This window comes from Gopherus flavomarginatus, chromosome 15 (assembly GCF_025201925.1).
Source record: "Gopherus flavomarginatus isolate rGopFla2 chromosome 15, rGopFla2.mat.asm, whole genome shotgun sequence".
NCBI classification, from domain to species: domain Eukaryota; kingdom Metazoa; phylum Chordata; order Testudines; family Testudinidae; genus Gopherus; species Gopherus flavomarginatus.
In genome coordinates, this window is record NC_066631.1 from 2,279,865 (window position 1) to 2,297,998 (window position 18,134).

Here is an 18,134-nt window from a genome sequence, read left to right on the forward strand (position 1 = left end):
GTTACCTAGGGAGGTGGTGGAATCTCCTTCCTTAGAGGTTTTTAAGGTCAAGCTTGACAAAGGCCTGGCTGGGATGATTTAGTTGGGAATTGGTCCTGCTTTGAGCAGGGGTTGGACTGGGTGACCTCCTGAGAAAAGAGACCATAGTGATAGGACATTGTGCATGCAGCCTATAGCACTCCTGGATCCTTGTCTGGCTGGCAGGGGACACTGGAGATAGAATCTTGTGCTAATGATTTAGTGCTGAGAGAGGTTCAGATGTGACAAAGTAATGATCTAGTCTTACTTAACAGGCCCTAGGACTTCCCTGAGTGAATTCCGGGTAGAACTAGGGCAGATCTCAGAAAAACAGCCCATCTGGATTTAAAAATTGACAGTGATAGAGAATCTGCCATATCTTTGGGTGTATTGTTCCAATGGTTTATTACCCTCACTGTCAAAAATAGTGCTTATTTCAAGGCTGAATTTTGTCTAGCTTCAGTGCCCAACCACTGGATCTTTTGAGTGCTAGACTTAAGAGGCCTCTGTTATCAAAATATCTGTTTCTACAAAGGATATTTTTTCTAGAGCAGGAGGCAGAGTGGGAGTCTCCTAGATAGAGAGGTGGGAGCTGACCCTGCGGAGCTCAGTGGTGTCACTACAGTAATTTTTAGGACATTTGTACGGAGCACTGTTTAATAGTTTGCTGGGAATTGGGAGGCTCTTTGCTCCAGGCTGAGCAGGGAGTAAAGAGGGAGGTTTAGGTGAAGAAGAAGATGGGTTCAGTACTGGAAGGGAAAGGTGGAATCATCAATATTTGCTTAGGACCAAAGGACAAGAGACTGCTGCATCCTGAAGTGGGGGTTTCCTTTCTCTGTGACATCACAATTTGTTGTCCTGGAAACAGTGATCTCACAAAGCTTCATTATGACATCACTGCTGGATCAAGCAGTAGGAGTGGAAAGAGAGAGGGAATTAAAAGAAAGGGAGGGCCAGAGAGAAAAGTGAACAAATGTGAGCAGAGGCCAATCTGCCATGAAGCAAGAGGTAGGAGAGAGAGAGGCACAAGACAGGGACATGCAGATAAGAGAGAAAAGTGAATTAGTGAAAGAGACAGTTCATGGGAGTGCATAAGAGAGAAACTTGTGCAAGCAGCCGCTCCTTGGCTGATTAGCAGGGGATTGTTAGAGTCCATCTACACTGCAATAAAAGACCTGTGACAGGACCACAGCTGGCCTGGCTCAGCTGACTCGGGCTCTGGCAGTGGGGCTATAAAATTGCAGTGTAGACGTTTGGGTTCAGGCTGGAGCCTAGGCTCTGGGACTCCACGAGAGGAGAGGGTTCCAGAGCCCAAACGTCTGCACTGCTCTTTTTTGCCCCGCAACCAGAGCCCCCTGAGCCTGTCAGCTAACCCGGGCTCAGGGCCGTGGTGCTGTGTGGTTTTTCTCACACTGTGGATGTACAATGAAAGGCACGGGCTAGGAACAGGAATCTATCTGAAGTGAATGTTTGAGTGAGGGAAAAGCCATTCATCGCTTGAGGTTCACACCTGACCCCTTCAATGCCTCTGATTCCCCTTAACCCACCTCTGCAGCCATTCCTGGCCCCTTCCTCCCCGCCTCCCTCCCTTGGCAGGTGGTTCCACATCCTCTTTCTTGAGCCTCCAGTAGGGCGAGGGAGGTGGGAACAGCTAAGCTCTCACCACTGGCATGTCTCTGGGGGAACGGATGGGAGAAGCAGGTCAGAGCGACTGGTCCCTCTCCTCCAGAGTGGGATGCAGACAACAGTAAAATCTGATTCTCCTCCCACAAGAGCTAGTGTTGGGGGGCAGACTAGCTTGAGGTGTGAAGGAGAGACGGCTTGTGTTCCTGTCACTGGGGAAGGGCCTGGGACGTGGGAGGGCTGAGTTCAAGGACCACGGATGCCCTGTTGGACCTTGGACAAGTCACTTAATCTCTTTGTGCCACTGTTCCCCTGCAGTAAAGTGGGATAATGGTACTTCCTCACCTTTGGAAGAGCTCCCTGGAGAAGTATTAGGATGTGGTCTCCTCATACCAAGGCTGGTTATTAGTGTCACAGGTAGGGGGGCTAACACCTCCTGGTCATTCCCAGCCCATGGCCTCAGGTTATCCCCTCTTTTCTGTGGTGGAAACATGCGTTTCTTCCACTCTCAGACAGCAGCAGAGCTGCATTCCTGGTGCTAACCCCAGCAGGCCTGACCTCCTATGTCCAGCATCTGCAATTCTGTTTCTTCTGGAACAGGGACCGTGGTAATTAGTGACCAAAAGGCCCCTTTGAAGCAAAGGATCATTTATCTAGAACAACAGCACTCTAGAGAGAACAGACCTTAAACACAAACCAGCCTCAAGGCACTGCTTGCTGTTCCCTAAGGCGTCTCTCGCTCTTTGTACCAGCCTGCCTAGCTAGCAGCTTCAGGAGTGCCGCAGGCCCCCACAACTTCTAGGAACGAAAATGCTCTTTTAATTGTGTGTAACCCTTTGATCTGATAGGTCCTAGCACTGCAAAACCACGTATTGGAGACAAGATGTGGGATCTTTCAAGCTAGCAGCTGGACCCCATTGTCTTCCTAATGTGCACCTAAATGTTCTTAGCTGGCAAGCCACTGAGTTACTTCCCTGGTTCTTAGAATCATAGGGTTAGAAGGGACCACAAGCACCATCTGTTCTTCCCACAGTCCTGGTATAAGGTGGATCAGATTCACACAGAAAAGCTTTATAACCCACTACAAAATAGCTTCCCTTTGCTGACCTGGTCACACACAGTGTTCATAAAATGATTGCAGATTATTACATCTCAGCTCCACTTCTGTCACAACTAGGGTGACCAGACAGCAAGTATGAAAAATCAGGACAGGGGGTGGGGGGTAATAGGAGCCTATATAAGAAAAAGCCCCCAAACTCAGGACTGTCCCCATAAAATCAGGACATCTGGTCACCCTAGTCACAGCTGGCCTTTAGGCACTACCAGCCCAGGTGTGTTAGCAGTTGCAGCCCCTTCAGCAGCCCAGGCCTGCCAGCGTCTGCAGCCCTCAGCTACACAACCAGATGGGGACTGTATGGTCACGATGGCCAGTAGCCCATTTAGTTCCTAAGCTGGAGACGGGAATGTCACTAGCTCTTTAAGAGAGAAGAGGCCAGTGCATCTGTGAGGGGTGAGCTGACTCCCCGGTTAGGTTTAAAAGAGGACACCTGGGCTTGGCTACAGAGGGAGGAGATGGGAGCTGTCCAAGAGGTGCCAGGGACAGAAGCAGCAGCAGGAGAGAACTGGCAAGAGTTGTTTGGGAGAGCACTACAGGAGACTTGCTAGAGAGAGCTGAACAGCAGCGGAACAGCTGGTGAGCGCTGCCCAAAGCTGGCGACCTCGATGAGCAGCGGGCTGGGGCCGTGGCAAAAGGGGCAGCTCCAGCTCAGCGATGGGAAGCAGAGCTCAGAAGCAAGAGAGTGGATTTGGGAGAGATGTGCCCTGAGCAGGGGTAGGACTCCGTGCCTGAGGAGTGGGGCACTGGGGAGTTCTCCTGGGGACACCTGACCTGGGGGCTGTGGAGACTGGTTGCTCTCAGGTTGGGGGTCTAGAAAGTGGGGGCCCTGCATCAGGAATGGGGAACACAGTGCTGCTGTTCGCTCTTGGCGGGAATCTGGAGGTAGTGCCCCTGCAGAGACAATGGAAAAGTAGCTGTACCTTTGTATGTTTACGGTGGGTGTGTCAAGAATGGCTTCACCACAAGGGTTTGGGGAACTACTGCCCTGGTGTTCCTGACCAGATTATGCACAGAGAAGGGACTTTGTAATGGACAATGAGAGATTGTTCCTTTCACGGGGAAACTGAGGCAGGCAGACTTGTTGGTCTGCCACTGGAGTGTGTGCAAAGGGGCCCCCCTACAGGCAGCAAGCTCTTTCCTGGGAAGAATGGAAATAACAGTGGGAGCCAATGGGAGTCATGGTGGGGTGGGGCTAAAAAGCAGGTGGTGCCTCAAATTGGCACCAAAAACCAAGGGGTTGCGGTGGACAATTTGATGATAGAGACCAGATTTCCCTAAGGTTACATGCAGTCAACATGCTGTGCACTGCTGAGCTCCAAAGGGCGGGTTTTTAAAGATCAGCCTGGTCTTCGATAACTCAGGGCCCGATGGCAGGGTAAGGATTAGAACTTTAACCCATGCCAGCGCATGCCACAACCTAGCTCCATCAACAGCACCAGGCAGCCAGCGCTAGCCTCACCCTCTTTCTCTCCACCTCTGCTCTGGGCTCTGGATGGCACCTGACTTCCTAAGTGCCCCCACTGAGATCATTGCAGGGGAGGGGCTCCATGGAGAGAACAAGGGGACCTGAATCAGGGCCCTACGCGGTGAGTGGCCTGTGCAGCGCTGAGTTGAACAGCAAGATGCTAGTTATTAATAACGAAGCACAAAGAACGCTGGAGGCCCTGCTCTGGGGCGGCAGCTCCCATTAGCCTCTGTGGATGCTAGCCCTACGCCAGTGAGTGAATACAGCCCCAGGGGCTACTGGCCCCTGGTCACACTGCCTCAGCTGTGCGCAGGTGTTTCTCCTGCTCTCTCCTTAGCAATTCCCAAGGCTGGGCCCAGCAATTCTTGGGCTGCTCCCCTCTGAGGCCCCTCCAGTTTCTACTCTGTAGCAGGTATCCGGGCTGAAAGGGTGCCTGCCAGCAGTGCTAATACACAGCAAGGGGGAAGAGAATGGTGGGTGCCTCTGTGCCCTCCCTGGGGGATCTCTAACTGCTCTGGCAGCTAGACAATGATTGCTGTGGGTGTCTGGGCAGATTCCCCTCCCAGCAGAGCGTGAACTGGAGGCAGGACTGGGGAGATGGGATGGGATGCCCAGGTCCCCCTTGTCTCTCTAGCTTTAAGAAGCTCAGCGTCTCTGGCTTGTGGCGTTCCCTGCTGGAGCTGTGTTTGCTTAGCTGCCATTTCATGGCCTCTGTTCCCCTTGTGGCTCCTGCAGTGCCCAGAGCTGGAACTCAGGGAAACGTGCCACAAATGGCTTGATTTGAACAAAGGACTTTTTAAAATCAAGTCCCCCAGATCCAAGCACCTTCCAACTGTGGGGGGTGAGGATTCAGGGCCGGATCAGCACAATTAGTGCAGAGGAAAGATGCGTTGGCTGCCCTGCAGACTGATGTGTGTGTTAAAATGTGCATGTCCCCCCTTCCCTGCCTGCCCTAAGCCCCCTCCTCTGGTGACAGAGCGCTCCGCAGGCAGGGCATGCTGACACAGGAGCAGCAGGTACCTGACTGGGACTCTGTCACCACGAAAAGCAGAAGTGCCCCAGCTGGGAGCCCCCCATTTGCCTCCTCACCTCTGAAGGTAGCTCGGGCAGCCTCCTTGGGGAGATGGGAAGAAGCCCATGCCCTCCACTGCTGGCTGCCCTTCACCTCCACACAGCAGGGACAACTCAGTGGTTTGAGCATTGGCTTACTACACCCAGGGTTGTGAGTTCAAGCCTTAAGAGGACCACTTAGGGACCTGGGGCAAAAATCTGCCTGGGGATTGCTCCTGATTTGAGCAGGGGGTTGGACTAGATGACCTCCTGAGGTCCCTTCCAATGCTGATATCCTATGATACAACAAGCTCATGCAGTTAGCTCCTTCTGGGGCTGATGGAGGACAGAGCCAAAGGGTGGATCTGGAAGGGGAAGGGAAGCAGGTGGAGGAAAGTGAAGCAAGTGGAAGATGGAGGGGGTGCATGAATCTCTGAAAGGAAGAGGCAGTCCCAGCATGGCAGGGAGCAGTGGAGGTTAGTCTGGCCCACTGGCTCTGGGTGCAGCTGTTGATTCCTTTTCTAAGGGCCCAGATGCCCCTGGGGAGTTACAGTTAAGCCTCCTGGTAAAACCTGGTACATTTCCTGTGGCTTTTTTCCTCCATAAAATCAACTTTTTTAGTCTGAAAATCCAGCTGCCCGGATGCTGTACAGTACCAGGCCTCCAGACTGTTCTTGAGAGGGTCCCCCACTCTGGTTCCCCCATTAGTTCCGCACCTCCTGCTGGGGCTAGCTTGGGGGATGTGCCCCTGCACAGCTACAGCCATGTGCGTGCACTCACTGCTCTGGGCCTGCATTGTCTTTGGTCCCCACGCACTTCCCCAGCTGCATTCTGGCTCCACACATTGATGCCATGTTGCCTTGTCATGTGAGCTAGAGACCAACCCCCAGGCAATCAGGCGACCTTGAACCCTTGACTGACTGTGCTAAAAGCTGAGTCTTCCACATGCACTAAAGCCAGAATCTTTTTAACCAGCTACAGCATCAGCCTTGTTAGCCACCTATGTAGCCCAGTCACTTAGAGGGTGACAAAGGCCCATATTCTTCACTTGTGTGGGCTACAGTGACCTCCACCAAAGGGCATAAGCTCCTCTCCTGGTTGCTCCACTGCTGAGCTGAGACAGCGCAGGCAGAGTAGGGTAGGCTTCCCCAGCTCTGCCCTGGAGGGGACATCTTTCAGGGCTTCTCTAGGTGTGGGACATTTTGGAAAGTTAATCCAAATTAACATTGGAAGTGAATTAAATTTAAAGTGAATTAAGGTTACTTTAATTTGGAAAGAGTGTCCACACAGGGGTTTAATGCAGTCTAACTAATAATGCCGTTTAAATTCACACCTTTAGTTAATTCAGATTAATTTCCTAGAGTGTCCTGTGTAGACATGCTTGCAGATGGCAGAGGGAATTCAGGCTCCATAACCCATTCATCACCCAGCCTCTCTGCTGAGACTGACAGTTAGTTCTAGTGATGATGATGGTGGTGGTTTCTGAGACATGGATACCTGTCTGCTGGGAACTGGGCTGACCCCACCACTCCATGCCCAGTGCTGCTGAGCAGCTCTCAGGCGGCTCTCCACCACTGCACAGTGGATTGAGTAGAACGTGGCATTCGGGGCATAGCTGTGAAATTGGGGCCGACTTTTCCCAGGGCTCATATCAGGATCCAGGGTGAGCAGGAAGTGGGAGACAGTTGCCTGCCTGCCTGGCCATCACCTTGCTCCTGTTTGCTTCCACTCCCACCTCTTCCTGTGGGGGCTGCTCCTTCTCATCAGACCCTGCTTTGAACATATCCACCCTGTGTAAAAGGTGTGGTCCCTTCCGGAGCAAAGTCCCAGCTCCGTGGATGTCAATGGTAAAATCTCCCATTGGCCAGGATTTCACTGTGGGAGGTTGTGGGAGGTTGCTGAGGAGGTGCTCAACAGGCAGAAATGTGGGAGCAGGATGGGTGCAGGAGGTGGGATAAAGATGTCGTCTTGCCAAAGACAGGGTGGCTGTCTCAGTATAATAAGGCAGGCAGGCCTCAGAGGGCTTAGCCATTCCATTTGGATACACACGCCAAAGCTGGGCTGCCAGCACAAACTCCAGAGCCCTGGGGCATCCCCTCCAAGCTACTGACCAGGACTTGGGAACCACCCAAGAAGAAGCTACCTCCTGCCCAGAGAATCTTACACTGAGCCCCTTGCATACTGGGGCGGGGCTTTGGACTTTCCGGCCTTGTCTCCAAACACAAAGTTGCATGACTTTAACTAACCCGGTGCAAAGCCCCTGTGTGGACACTCTTAAATTGCATTTAACTGGGTTTGTTTTTGCTTAGCTGGCAGTGGTGAGCAGGCAGGAGCTGAGCCAGCATAACCAGTTCTAAACTGAGATCAGAGGCCAGGCCAGAGTTGGCACCAATTTAGCTAAATGGGTTTTAAAACTGATTTCAGTGAAACCAGGGCTAGTTGTGTGTGTGGACAAGGCCTCAGTCAGTGCTGGGTGGGTATCCTTGCAGCGCAGACACTGAGCACTGTGCCTTTCTCTGCTGTGCCACGGGCTCCTTTTAAGAAGCTCCCAGTAACCGCAGAGGTAGCCTGAACTTTCAGAATTGGGACCTAACTTTAGGTTTGAAATCTTGGCTTTGACCCCTGTGTTCCTCAATTCCCCACTCTGAAATATGATGCTAATACTTCCCCACCTCCCTTGGGCTTATGAGGATTAATTAGCTGATGGCTGTAAGTAACTTGAAGATGCCAAGTGTAATGATCTGATCTTCATTAAAATGATTGATCATTTCCTTTGTGCTGCTGGTGTGCCTGGCACTTAGACATAAGAAAAGGCACCCTCTCTGTCCCATTCGTCCTGTCACTGATTTGTACTGTGTGTCCTGGCCCCTCTGCCTCCATGCCTGCTCCTAACTCATCCATATGCAACAGTTTGCGGATGCCAAGGAGCTGAGGCCTAATTGAATTGAATTGATCCTGCTGATGTTATCAACAAATGGCTGCTACAAAACACAAAGTCAAACAGCGAGACCAGGCAGGCGGGAGTGTCCATGAACCTGGATCACCTGCTTCTTCCCCATGTGCAATGATGGTGAGGGCTGTATAAGAACTAGACTAGAATAGAAATTCTCCTGTTACCCTCCAGCGGGCTTGGAAAACATTTGGCCAAGGGAAATCACCACAGTACAGATCTTTGTTCCCCTGCTCATGGCTGGACACATAGTGTTATAAGTGTCTGCTACTGCCACCAAGCCAGGGGGCCTGCACCTTTAGCTCTGGCTGCCCCATGCATAGGAGGTGGCGTGGGGCCATACTGCTGCTTTTGGGAGCCACTTGGAGTGGCCCCTGACCCTGCTCCCTGGCTGGAGCGCTTGAGCGGGGCAAGCCCCAGATCCCGCTCCCCAATGGGAGCTTGAGGGCCGGATTAAAGCCACTGGTGGGCTGAATCCAGCCCATGGGCTGTAGTTTGCCCACACTTGGAATCCCTGCTAACTCAGGAGCCATGGGAGGAGTCTGATTTAAACACAAACGTTGTCCTTCATAACACGGTTCCAAGGAGCTGATGTGTTGTGCCGAGGGGCCTCTCAGTAGATGGAATGTCCTGATTGCTGTGAAACCACTGCCCTGAGCAGCCCATTGTCTTCTGCGCTGGCACCTTCCCACCTTGCAGAGCCTGAGGATGTCCTGCCACCACTGAGCTAAGTATCAAGTCCCTCCAAAGAAAAGGGCGTCCCCCCCAAACACTGATAGCTTGCTGTGCAGATGAGAGCATGTCCAGGCAGAGGAACACCAGGGAGTTGGTAATGTTCCCCACTCCTCCAGCTCAGGACACCCTGACAGCCACCACCAAGCTCTTGTCTGATAAACGCCTACACCTTCCCATACCCTGGCATTTAGTTCACCTAGGAACATAGGCAGGTCTACCTAGTCCTGTTTTCTCTCTCCATCAGTGGCCAGCACAATGTGTTTCAGCAGAAGGTGTAAAAACCCAGTAGTAGCAGGTTTGGGATAATCTGATCCCATATTAGATTTGACCCTGGGTTGTTATAGTCACAGATCAGCTTAAGCCCTGAAGCACCAGGTTTTATCTTTCTTCCACAATTGTTATAATTAGTTGGGATAACTTTGCATATTTTCACTGTCCATATACATGCCCAATCCCTTTTGACTCATGCTATAAATTCTTGGCCTTGCTGGCTTCCAGTGGCAGTGAGTTCCACAGTCTGAATATGCATTGTGTGAAAATTGCTTGGTTTTGACCCGCCCCCCATCTCCATCTCATTGTTTGTCCCCTTGTTCTTGTGTTAGGAAACAAAGAACAGAAGCACCAAATCTTCCTTTTCTAACCCAGTCACTATTACATAGACTCTGGTTCCCTCTTATTCCTATCCTGTCTAAAGGAAATGATTCCAGTCTTACAATTGCTTCTAATATAAATATCCTTATCTGGGACCCCTTTAGGAGGAGGAATTTAATCAGTGCCCTGGTGTGAGCTGGCTGGGATGGCTCCTTTCATTGCTGATTTAAAAGAGGGAAAGGTGATGTGAGGGGCAGTGCTGTCTAGTAGGTTGAGCACAGGGGGCTGGGTGGAGCTAGATACCCAAAGTACCAGGGTTCCACTCCTGGTTCTGTCAATGGCCTGTTGGGGACCTTGGGCAAGTCACTTCATATCCTGTGCCTCAGTCTCCCCATCTGTAACACAGAAATAACAACACTTGCTGCCCTCCCAGGGGAGGCTTGGCTTGGCTTATGAGTCCACCAGGTTTTGGAAATGGAGGATTAGGTTTGCAAAGCCAACCAGGGGTTTTAGAGACACAACTTCCATGACATGGACTAGGAGCCAGTGGCCAGTCAGAAAACTCGCCCATAACGTGCACAGGGCTGTGAGAGGTGGGGCAGCACTGGGGTAGTCATGGGATTTGGCCATAAAGAAAGATCAGGGGACAGCAAAGGAAGTGCTCTACGGTAGGTGATTTTGGATCTGTCAAGCCACACTCTTGCCTGGACAGGCTGGTTTGAAAGCTCTCTGCCCAGTGCAGGGCTCCAGAGAGGGGCACAGTGGGGAAGGGAGGCTGTACTGAAAAGGGGGGTAGAGCAGGGAATGGGGGCATAGTTCATACCCAAAGGGAGTGGGTCAAGGCAAGGACCTGGGGCGTACTGCATACAGGAGGGGGAGGGGGTGTGGGACCAGAAAGTGAGGCTATATATTGCATGTGGGAGGGCTTAGGTAGGGCAGCTGGTATGAGACAGGAGGGGGCTCAGAGCAGTGTGGGGCCAAGAAGAACAGAGGCCTGTGAGGGGGCTGAGGGAGGAGCTGGCTGAAAGGACCCACTGCATGCAGGAGCATCCTGAGAGGTGCAGGGAGCTGCTCTGAAGCAATGGTTCAGCCTCACCTTGGCTGCTGCATTCAGCCTGAACCCTCCACTCCAGAAGGATGAGCAGAGAAGACGCTGCAGTGGAAATGTTCAGAGGCATCAGGAATGGGGGTGGGCCAGGGTGGGGGGGATATGTCTGAGGATACAAAGCTGTTTAGGTGGGAAAGGCAGAGAGGGGGAGGAGACAGGAAAAAGGGCCAGATAATGAGGGATGGCAGAGACATGGCTCGCTGAGAGCACCTGGCCACCCCATGCCCTGGGAGCAGTGAAAAGGAAATGTATGTGTTTCACACAAATGTGACTGACCTGGGGAACTCCCCGGGGCAGGATGGGAGAATGCCCTAGGGTCAGGCATTAATCTATGCAGAGACACTGTGAATGTTGTTAACACTGTTAACTCCTCAGTATTACAGCAGCAGCTAGAAACCTCAGCCATGATCCAGGCCCCACTGTGCTGGGCACTGTGCAGTTAGATCCAGTCCTTGTCCTGGAGAAGTTACAGTCCAAATAGACAAGAGACTGGGAACATCACAGGACCCAAGGAGGCTAAGTGACTTCTCCAAGGTCATGCAGGGGGTCAGTGGCAGAGATAAGAATTGAATCCAGATCTCCTGAGTCCCAGCTGGGAGCCTTAACTATGGGATCGTCCTTCCTTGCACTCTAATTTTGAGACCATACACCAAAGTCTTCCTCATGGAAGCCCACTGGCTTCAGCAGGCTTCTAGAGGGAGGCATTTGACCCCAGTGGTTCAGCTGCTGTATTCCTGGGTTGTTGGGCTCTTGTTCCATTTAAAGAGGGAGACTGGGAGTGAAAGGAGCAGAGATGGAGAGGGGAGAAAGAAATGAGGGTGAGCAGGAAGCAAGAATCAAAGGCAGAGTGTGAGCTTAGGACTAGCAAGGAGGAACAGGAGCAGCAGCCTGGATATCATATATGGCTCCCACCCATCTCGGCTCCCTGACCTCTAACAGAGAGTGCAGGCTCCATTCAGAGTGAAACACAGGTTTCTACAAAACCCAAATCACACTTGAACATGAACCCAGGTTAGGGTGACACAGAAAGACTCAGTCTTCCCAAGCACCAGGGAACCCCACCACTTCCTGCAAATATCATGAACCCCCAAACTCCACATCCAGCATTCCCCATCTATTTCTGTGCAGAAGGTGAGGCCAGGCTGGCAGTGCAGCAAAGAATGCACATCAGCACAGCACAGCCTAACGAGATGGGTTGTGGGGGCTTCGCATCAGGCATTGAACAGCCCTGGAGACTTGACACCATACAGCTGGGGCCATCAGCTGGTTGGACTGGATGGGCCATTGGTCTGGTCCAGTACAGTGGGGAGATGGGACATTGCTCTAGAGGGTCCAAATGGTCTGTGCCAAGCAGTTCATATGTTCCTCAAATCCCATGATTCAGGGTGGGAATGGGCAAGTTGTACCATATTCTCAAAAGAGCAGGAGGAGACTTTAGAAGGTCGAGGGGAGGATCTTATTTATGAGGGGAAAGGGAGAGAGCGGGGCTTTGAAGTTCCTGGCACTCCAGCTTCTGACATGCCTACGGTGATCCAGGTGCTCAGGAATCCTCCTATGCAAAGCTTGCCAGCAGCCTGGCAGGGACAGATGTGGGAGCAAGCTTCATTGGTGTCACCTGCCTCATTGCTTCCCTGAGTGAAATCAAAGAGCCCGGAGGAACATTGCTCTTGGCTGGGATGTTTTCTCCTTTAGGGTCTGCCTATGCTTCAATTAGGCCAGCACGTGCAGGCATACCCGTTAGCTCACTAAAAATAGCAGGGTAGCCATGGTGGCACAGGCGGTAGCAGGGGTGAGGTGCCCAAGTATGTACCTAGGGTTGCAGGTGCGATGGTACTGGGCAGCTAGGCTGTGCTGCTGTCTGTGCCATCCTGGCTACACTGCTGGTTTTTAGTGAGCTAGTCGGGATGTGCCAGCCCATGCTGCAGTGGCTGCAGTGGGGCCAACCTCAATGCAAGTTGCAGACCTGGCCAGTGCACGGCAATTCTGTTCTGTGCTAACATTTGTGGTTTCGAGCTGTGCCCATTCCACATGGCAATGAAACCAAAACCTGCCCAATGTTTTCGCGAAGCGGGTTTGTGTTGAAACGTCTTTTCTGCACTTGAAAAGCACTGGCTGTCCATTCTGCCTTCCTCTCTCTGAACAGAGATGAGCAGAGCATCTCTGGGCCACAGAAAGCTTCCTGTCCAAATCTGCCTTGAGACCAGGATGTCCGGGGAACACTGTGGTGATATGCCATATACCAATGAAAAGGACGTTCAGACCAGCCCTAGGATTCAGCGCTGGGGAGGATGTCTTGGGTGGGGGGGGGCTCCCTCCAGCCCCAGGACAGAGACAAGAGCAGGGCCAGCTTCTCTGCACCCAACCTCACCCCAGTGCCTCAAGCCTACCCTGCCCACGTCTAGGGTACTTCAGTCTCTGTGATCCTATTGGCCCGTGGCCTCTCTGCTCAATCTGGCTGCAAGGAGCTGGGGACGTTTCTGCCTGGTGCACGCCTCTTCACCAGCCATTAAACTGAGAGCCCCCAACTCATTGCACACAAGACATCCAAAGGGGACATTTCAATGTCAGCTTTGTGGGCATAGCAGGGATTACAGGGACAGAAGCACCACTTGCTGCCAGGCATTTCTGGGCAGGTTGGGTTCAAACAGCAGGGGGGAGGGTGGTTTGCCTCCTACGGCCAGATTGCCTGAACACTAGCCCTTGGCAGAGATGGTGAAGGAGGTGCCAGCTGGAGGTGTGTGTGAGTAGGAATGGGATGGAGAAAGCTTTATAGGGCCCCAGTGCTTGCTGCTTGCTCCCTCCTGTGTCTGCTTTGGAAATCGGAAGAAGAGAATCCCTGTTGGAATTAACAGTGGGAGAGGGACGGAAAACACAGCCACTGTGACCCAGCTGTTTTCGTGACAGGAAAGCAAGAGTCGCTCACATTGTATCCTGACACACTGTGATGGGAAAGCAACAGTCATGTTGCATTGTGATGGGAAAGCAACAGCTGCTCACATTACATTGTGCTAGGGCAGCCCCAGGCGGTCCTGTCATATTATTGGGACCTAGTTAAAGAAAGGCAAAAACCACCCTCATCATATCCTGACACAAGAGAAGAGCAGGAGCTGTTCATGTCATAGGATAGAAAAGTAACCGTCACTCAGCCCATGTTGTGATTATAATAACAACAGCTTGTCAGTGTACTAGTGTGACAAAATGTTACACAAACGCAGCTCACTGCAACACATAAGCAACAGTTACTCATATCTTATTCTGATAGAAACACATTGTGATGTAAAGTATCAGGGGTAGCCCTGTTAGTCTGTATCCACAAAAACAACGAGGAGTCCGGTGGCACCTTAAAGATTAACACATTTATTTGGACATAAGTTTTCTTCTCCTGAAGAAGTGGGTTTTTTACCCACAAAAGATTATGCCCAAATAAATCTGTTAGTCTTTAAAGTGCCACCAGATGCCTTGCTGTTATTGTGATATAAAAGCAATTGTTGCTCCAATCACACTGTGAGAAAGGAACAGGCATTTATAATGATACGGTGACACTGTTATACAAAAACAAACCACGTGGGTCAGAGGGTGATAGAAAGGTAAAAGTTGCTTATGACATAGTGGGATTTTAAAAAAAAAAAGGAACAATCACCCGTCGTAAGATTGTGACACAATGTGCTAAAACAGCGTCAATCGCCCATGCTGTACAATTGTGATATACTGTGCTAGGCCTGCAACAATGGCTAATGCCCTATGAGTGTGACCCACACCATGCTGGAGCAATGACAATTGCCCAGGCCCTGTGAGTGTGACTCACACTGTGCTGCAACTGCAATGATTGCCCGTACCCTGTGAGTGTGACCCATGCCATGCTGCAACCATGATTGCCCAGGCCCTGTGAGTGTGACCCATGCCACGCTGCAACCACAACGATTGCCTGTGCCCTGTGAGTGTGATCCATGCTGAGCTGCAACCACAATTGCCCGTGCCCTGTGAGTGTGACCCACACCGCACTGGGACAACAACGATTGCCCATGCCCTGTGAGTGTGACCTATGCCGCGCTGCAATTAAGATTGCCCGTGCCTTGTGAGTGTGACCCATGCTGTGCTGCAACCACAACAATTGCCCGTGCCCTGTGAGTGTGACCCATACCGCGCTGGGATAACAAGGATTGGCCGTGCCCTGTGAGGGTGACCCGGGCTGCGCTGGGACAGTGAGCACCGGCCGTGCCCTGTGAGGGTGACCCGGGCCGCACTGGGCCAGCGAGCACTGGCCGTGCCCTGTGAGGGTGACCCGGGCCGTGCTGGGACAGTGAAGACCGGCCGTGCCCTGTGAGGATGACCCGGGCCGTTCTGGGCCAGCGAGCACCGGCCGTGCTCTGTGAGGCTGACCCGGGCTGTGCTGGGACAGCGAGGACCGGCCGTGCCCTGTGAGGGTGACCTGGGCCGCGCTGGGCCAGCGAGCACCGGTCATGCCCTGTGAGGGTGACCCGGGCCGCGCTGGGCCAGCGAGCACCGGCCATGCCCTGTGAGGGTGACCCGGGCCGTGCTGGGCCAGTGAGCACCAGTCATGCCCTGTGACTGTGACCCGGGCCGTGCTGGGACAGCGAGCACCGGCGGTGCCCTGTGAGGGTGACCCAGGCCGTGCTGAGACAGCGAGGACCGGCCATGCCCTGTGAGGGTGACCTGGGCCGTGCTGGGCCAGCGAGCACCGGCGGTGCCCTGTGAGGGTGACCCGAGCCGTGCTGGGCCAGCGAGGACCGGCCGTGCCCTGAGAGGGTGACCCGGGCCGTGCTGGGCCAGCGAGGACCGGCCGTGCCCTGTGAGGGTGACCCGAGCCGTGCTGGGACAGCGAGGACCGGCCATGCCCTGTGAGGGTGACCCGGGCTGTGCTGGGACAGCGAGGACCGGCCATGCCCTGTGAGGGTGACCCGAGCCGTGCTGGGCCAGCGAGGACCGGCCGTGCCCTGTGAGGGTGACCCTAGCCGTGCTGGGCCAGCGAGGACCGGCCGTGCCCTGTGAGGGTGACCCGGGCTGTGCTGGGACAGCGAGCACCGGCGGTGCCCTGTAAGGGTGACCCGGGCTGTGCTGGGCCAGCGAGGACCGGACATGCCCTGTGAGGGTGACCCGAGCCGTGCTGGGACAGCGAGCACCGGCCGTGCCCTGTCACGGTGCCATTGTGGCAGTGGATCAATCGCTTGTTGCATGCGGCAGCCCACGCGAGCGCCCGGCTCCTCCGCCCCTCCCGGGTTGCGCCTCCTGCCTTGACAGCGCTTCCCCGCACTGGCCGCGGCCGGGCGCATGGGGAGCGTGGCGGGGCTGCCTGGCTGGCGGGAGCCCGCACGGATCTCCCGGGCCGACACGAGCGGAATGCCAATGGCGGTGGCTGGCAGCCGGCGCCCGGGGCTGCCGCACTGGCACGGGGACAGCGGCCCCCGGGCTCTCCGGGCCGGCGCAGCGCGCCCAGCAGGGAGGTGGCCGGGGCGGGGGAGTCAAGTTGGGGCCGCAGCGCAGCCCTGGGCGGGGGGTGATTCCCCGGCCCCTGAGCAGGGCCCTGCCCTGGCAGGGTGGGAGGCGCCCTCTGCTCTAGCGCTTGGCCCCCGCCCGTTGCTCCTCTCTCCTCCGCACCGGGGCTGCCCCCCGCGCCCCGCTCCCCAGCCCGCTGGCGCTGGGGCGCTAATCCCTGGCAGCTCCTCCGGCCCCTGCTCCTCCCCCTGCACCGGGCACGTCCTGCGGGGCAGCTCGCTCGGCTCGCCCCACGGCCCAGCCACGCCTCGCCGCGCCGCCCCCGAGTGCGACCCCCCGCAGCCCCGGCCGCGCTCCGCAGGGCAGGCTCTGGCGATCGCAGCGGACACTGATCGCTGCCAAACTCCGGCCGCGACCCGCTCCCAGGAAACAGGTCCCCCCCCACCCTGTACGGCTGCCGGGCGAAGTAACCCCGCAAAGGGAGGGAGCCCCGAGCTGCAGCCCCCCTGCAGATCGCCAGGCCGGGCCCCCGCCGGTCACTCACCCTCCAGCTCGTCCTCGGGGATCTCGACGGGGTGCTGCTCCGCGAGGATGTTGGGGACGGTGTAGATGCCCCGGTACATGAGCGCCGCGGTCACTGGGTGGAACGGCATGGTGGGAGCGGCCCGGATCCCCCGCGGGACCCCCCGCTCTCATCCGAGGCGCCCTGGCGGGGCCGGGGCGTGGGACCGGGGTGAGGGCTCCCCCCGGGAGAGCGAGAGCTGCCCCGCTCCCGGCCGGCAGAGGCTGGGGCGGGCGAGCGGCTCCGGGCTGGCGGCGGGGGAGATGACAGCCTCGCTGGCCGCCCTGCGCCCCTCCACACACACGGCTCGGGTCCCCCGGCAAAACGGTCCCGCTGGCGGCTGGCTCCGGTCAAACCCCGCTCCCCATCCCCGCGGCTCTCAGGCAGGCAGCGGCACACGGCTGGGCATCCTCCCTAGTGCTTCACCCCGGGACTCTCGGGAGCACGGATCCCATCTAGCCCCTGACCGAGGCCTCTGGGGGGCTGGCCTGGCTTCGGGCCGGGTGCCGCAAGGGGGGCAGTGCGCTAAGTTTCCCCAGCAGGAGTTCAGCCCTAGACTTGCTCTGACAACCTCTCTCCACTCTGTGCGGTGCCTGCCTCTGCCTCTGCCTGGCGCCCGGCGCGCACATGCTCCCCCCACCGCCAAGCAAGTGAACATCTGAGCGGCCACCGCGCATCGAAGCACTGAAACCACCTGCAGGAAGCGGGAGGAAGGCCAGGGAGCACCGGCCTCTCACACCAGGTTTAGGCTGACCCCAGCCCTGGAGAGTCACTAGCTAATGCTCCCTGGCCGTGGCTTCCTAGACTCTGCTTGGCGCAGTTCTCACGAGGCCCCCCTTGCCCTGGGTCTGTCTTTAAAGCTGGCTCCATTTGCAGGTCTCTGCAGCTGGAGCAGACAGGGGTTTCTTGTGCCATGCCACATCGTGCCAGATCGCCTATGGCCTGGCCTCTGGAGCCTGCCCTTCGTTGCCTAGAGCCAGGGAGTCTGTTTGTGGCAGCAAAGGAGGCGCAGAACTCTGCCTAGGCACTGCTGGAGAGCGCCTGGGAGAGGCCTGTGTGTAGGGCTGTGTGGGGAACACAAATACATTCCAGCAGGTGCCTCTGTGCCAAGCAGGGCTGAGCGCCCATCTCAGTTATCCTGCTGTCAATGTTTCCCCTATGTTCTCCCCAGCCAGACAGGTCACACATATCTAACATGTGCAGGACTCCATCGCGCTGTGAATGTGGACAAGCTGTGCAGTGAGGAAGGCCAAGAACCTAGGACGGGATCAGACCATCTAGCCCAGTCTCCTGCCTCCAACAGAGATCGATGGGTCCTAGATGCTTCGGAGGAAGGGGTGAGAAATGGGGCATTGTGGAACGTGCAGGAAGATATTTCAGTCAGATCAGTCTCATGGGCTTGCCAGGGACTGGCTGGCTCCAGGGGCCCAGCAATGGGAGGCAGAGCCTGTGCAGTTCTGT

At 55.1% G+C, this 18,134-nt stretch overlaps 1 protein-coding gene across 1 annotated transcript in view; it reads right to left on the reverse strand.

Moving 5' to 3' along the window:
• CABP7 (calcium binding protein 7) overlaps positions 1-16,780 on the reverse strand; it is a 91,348-nt gene extending 74,568 nt beyond the window's left edge. The window contains exon 1 of the mRNA XM_050923875.1: positions 16,656-16,780. Coding sequence (XP_050779832.1) covers positions 16,656-16,764 — 109 coding nt within the window. The 5' untranslated portion in view covers positions 16,765-16,780. The remainder of the gene's footprint in view (positions 1-16,655) is intronic.
• Positions 16,781-18,134: the final 1,354 nt, after the last annotated feature.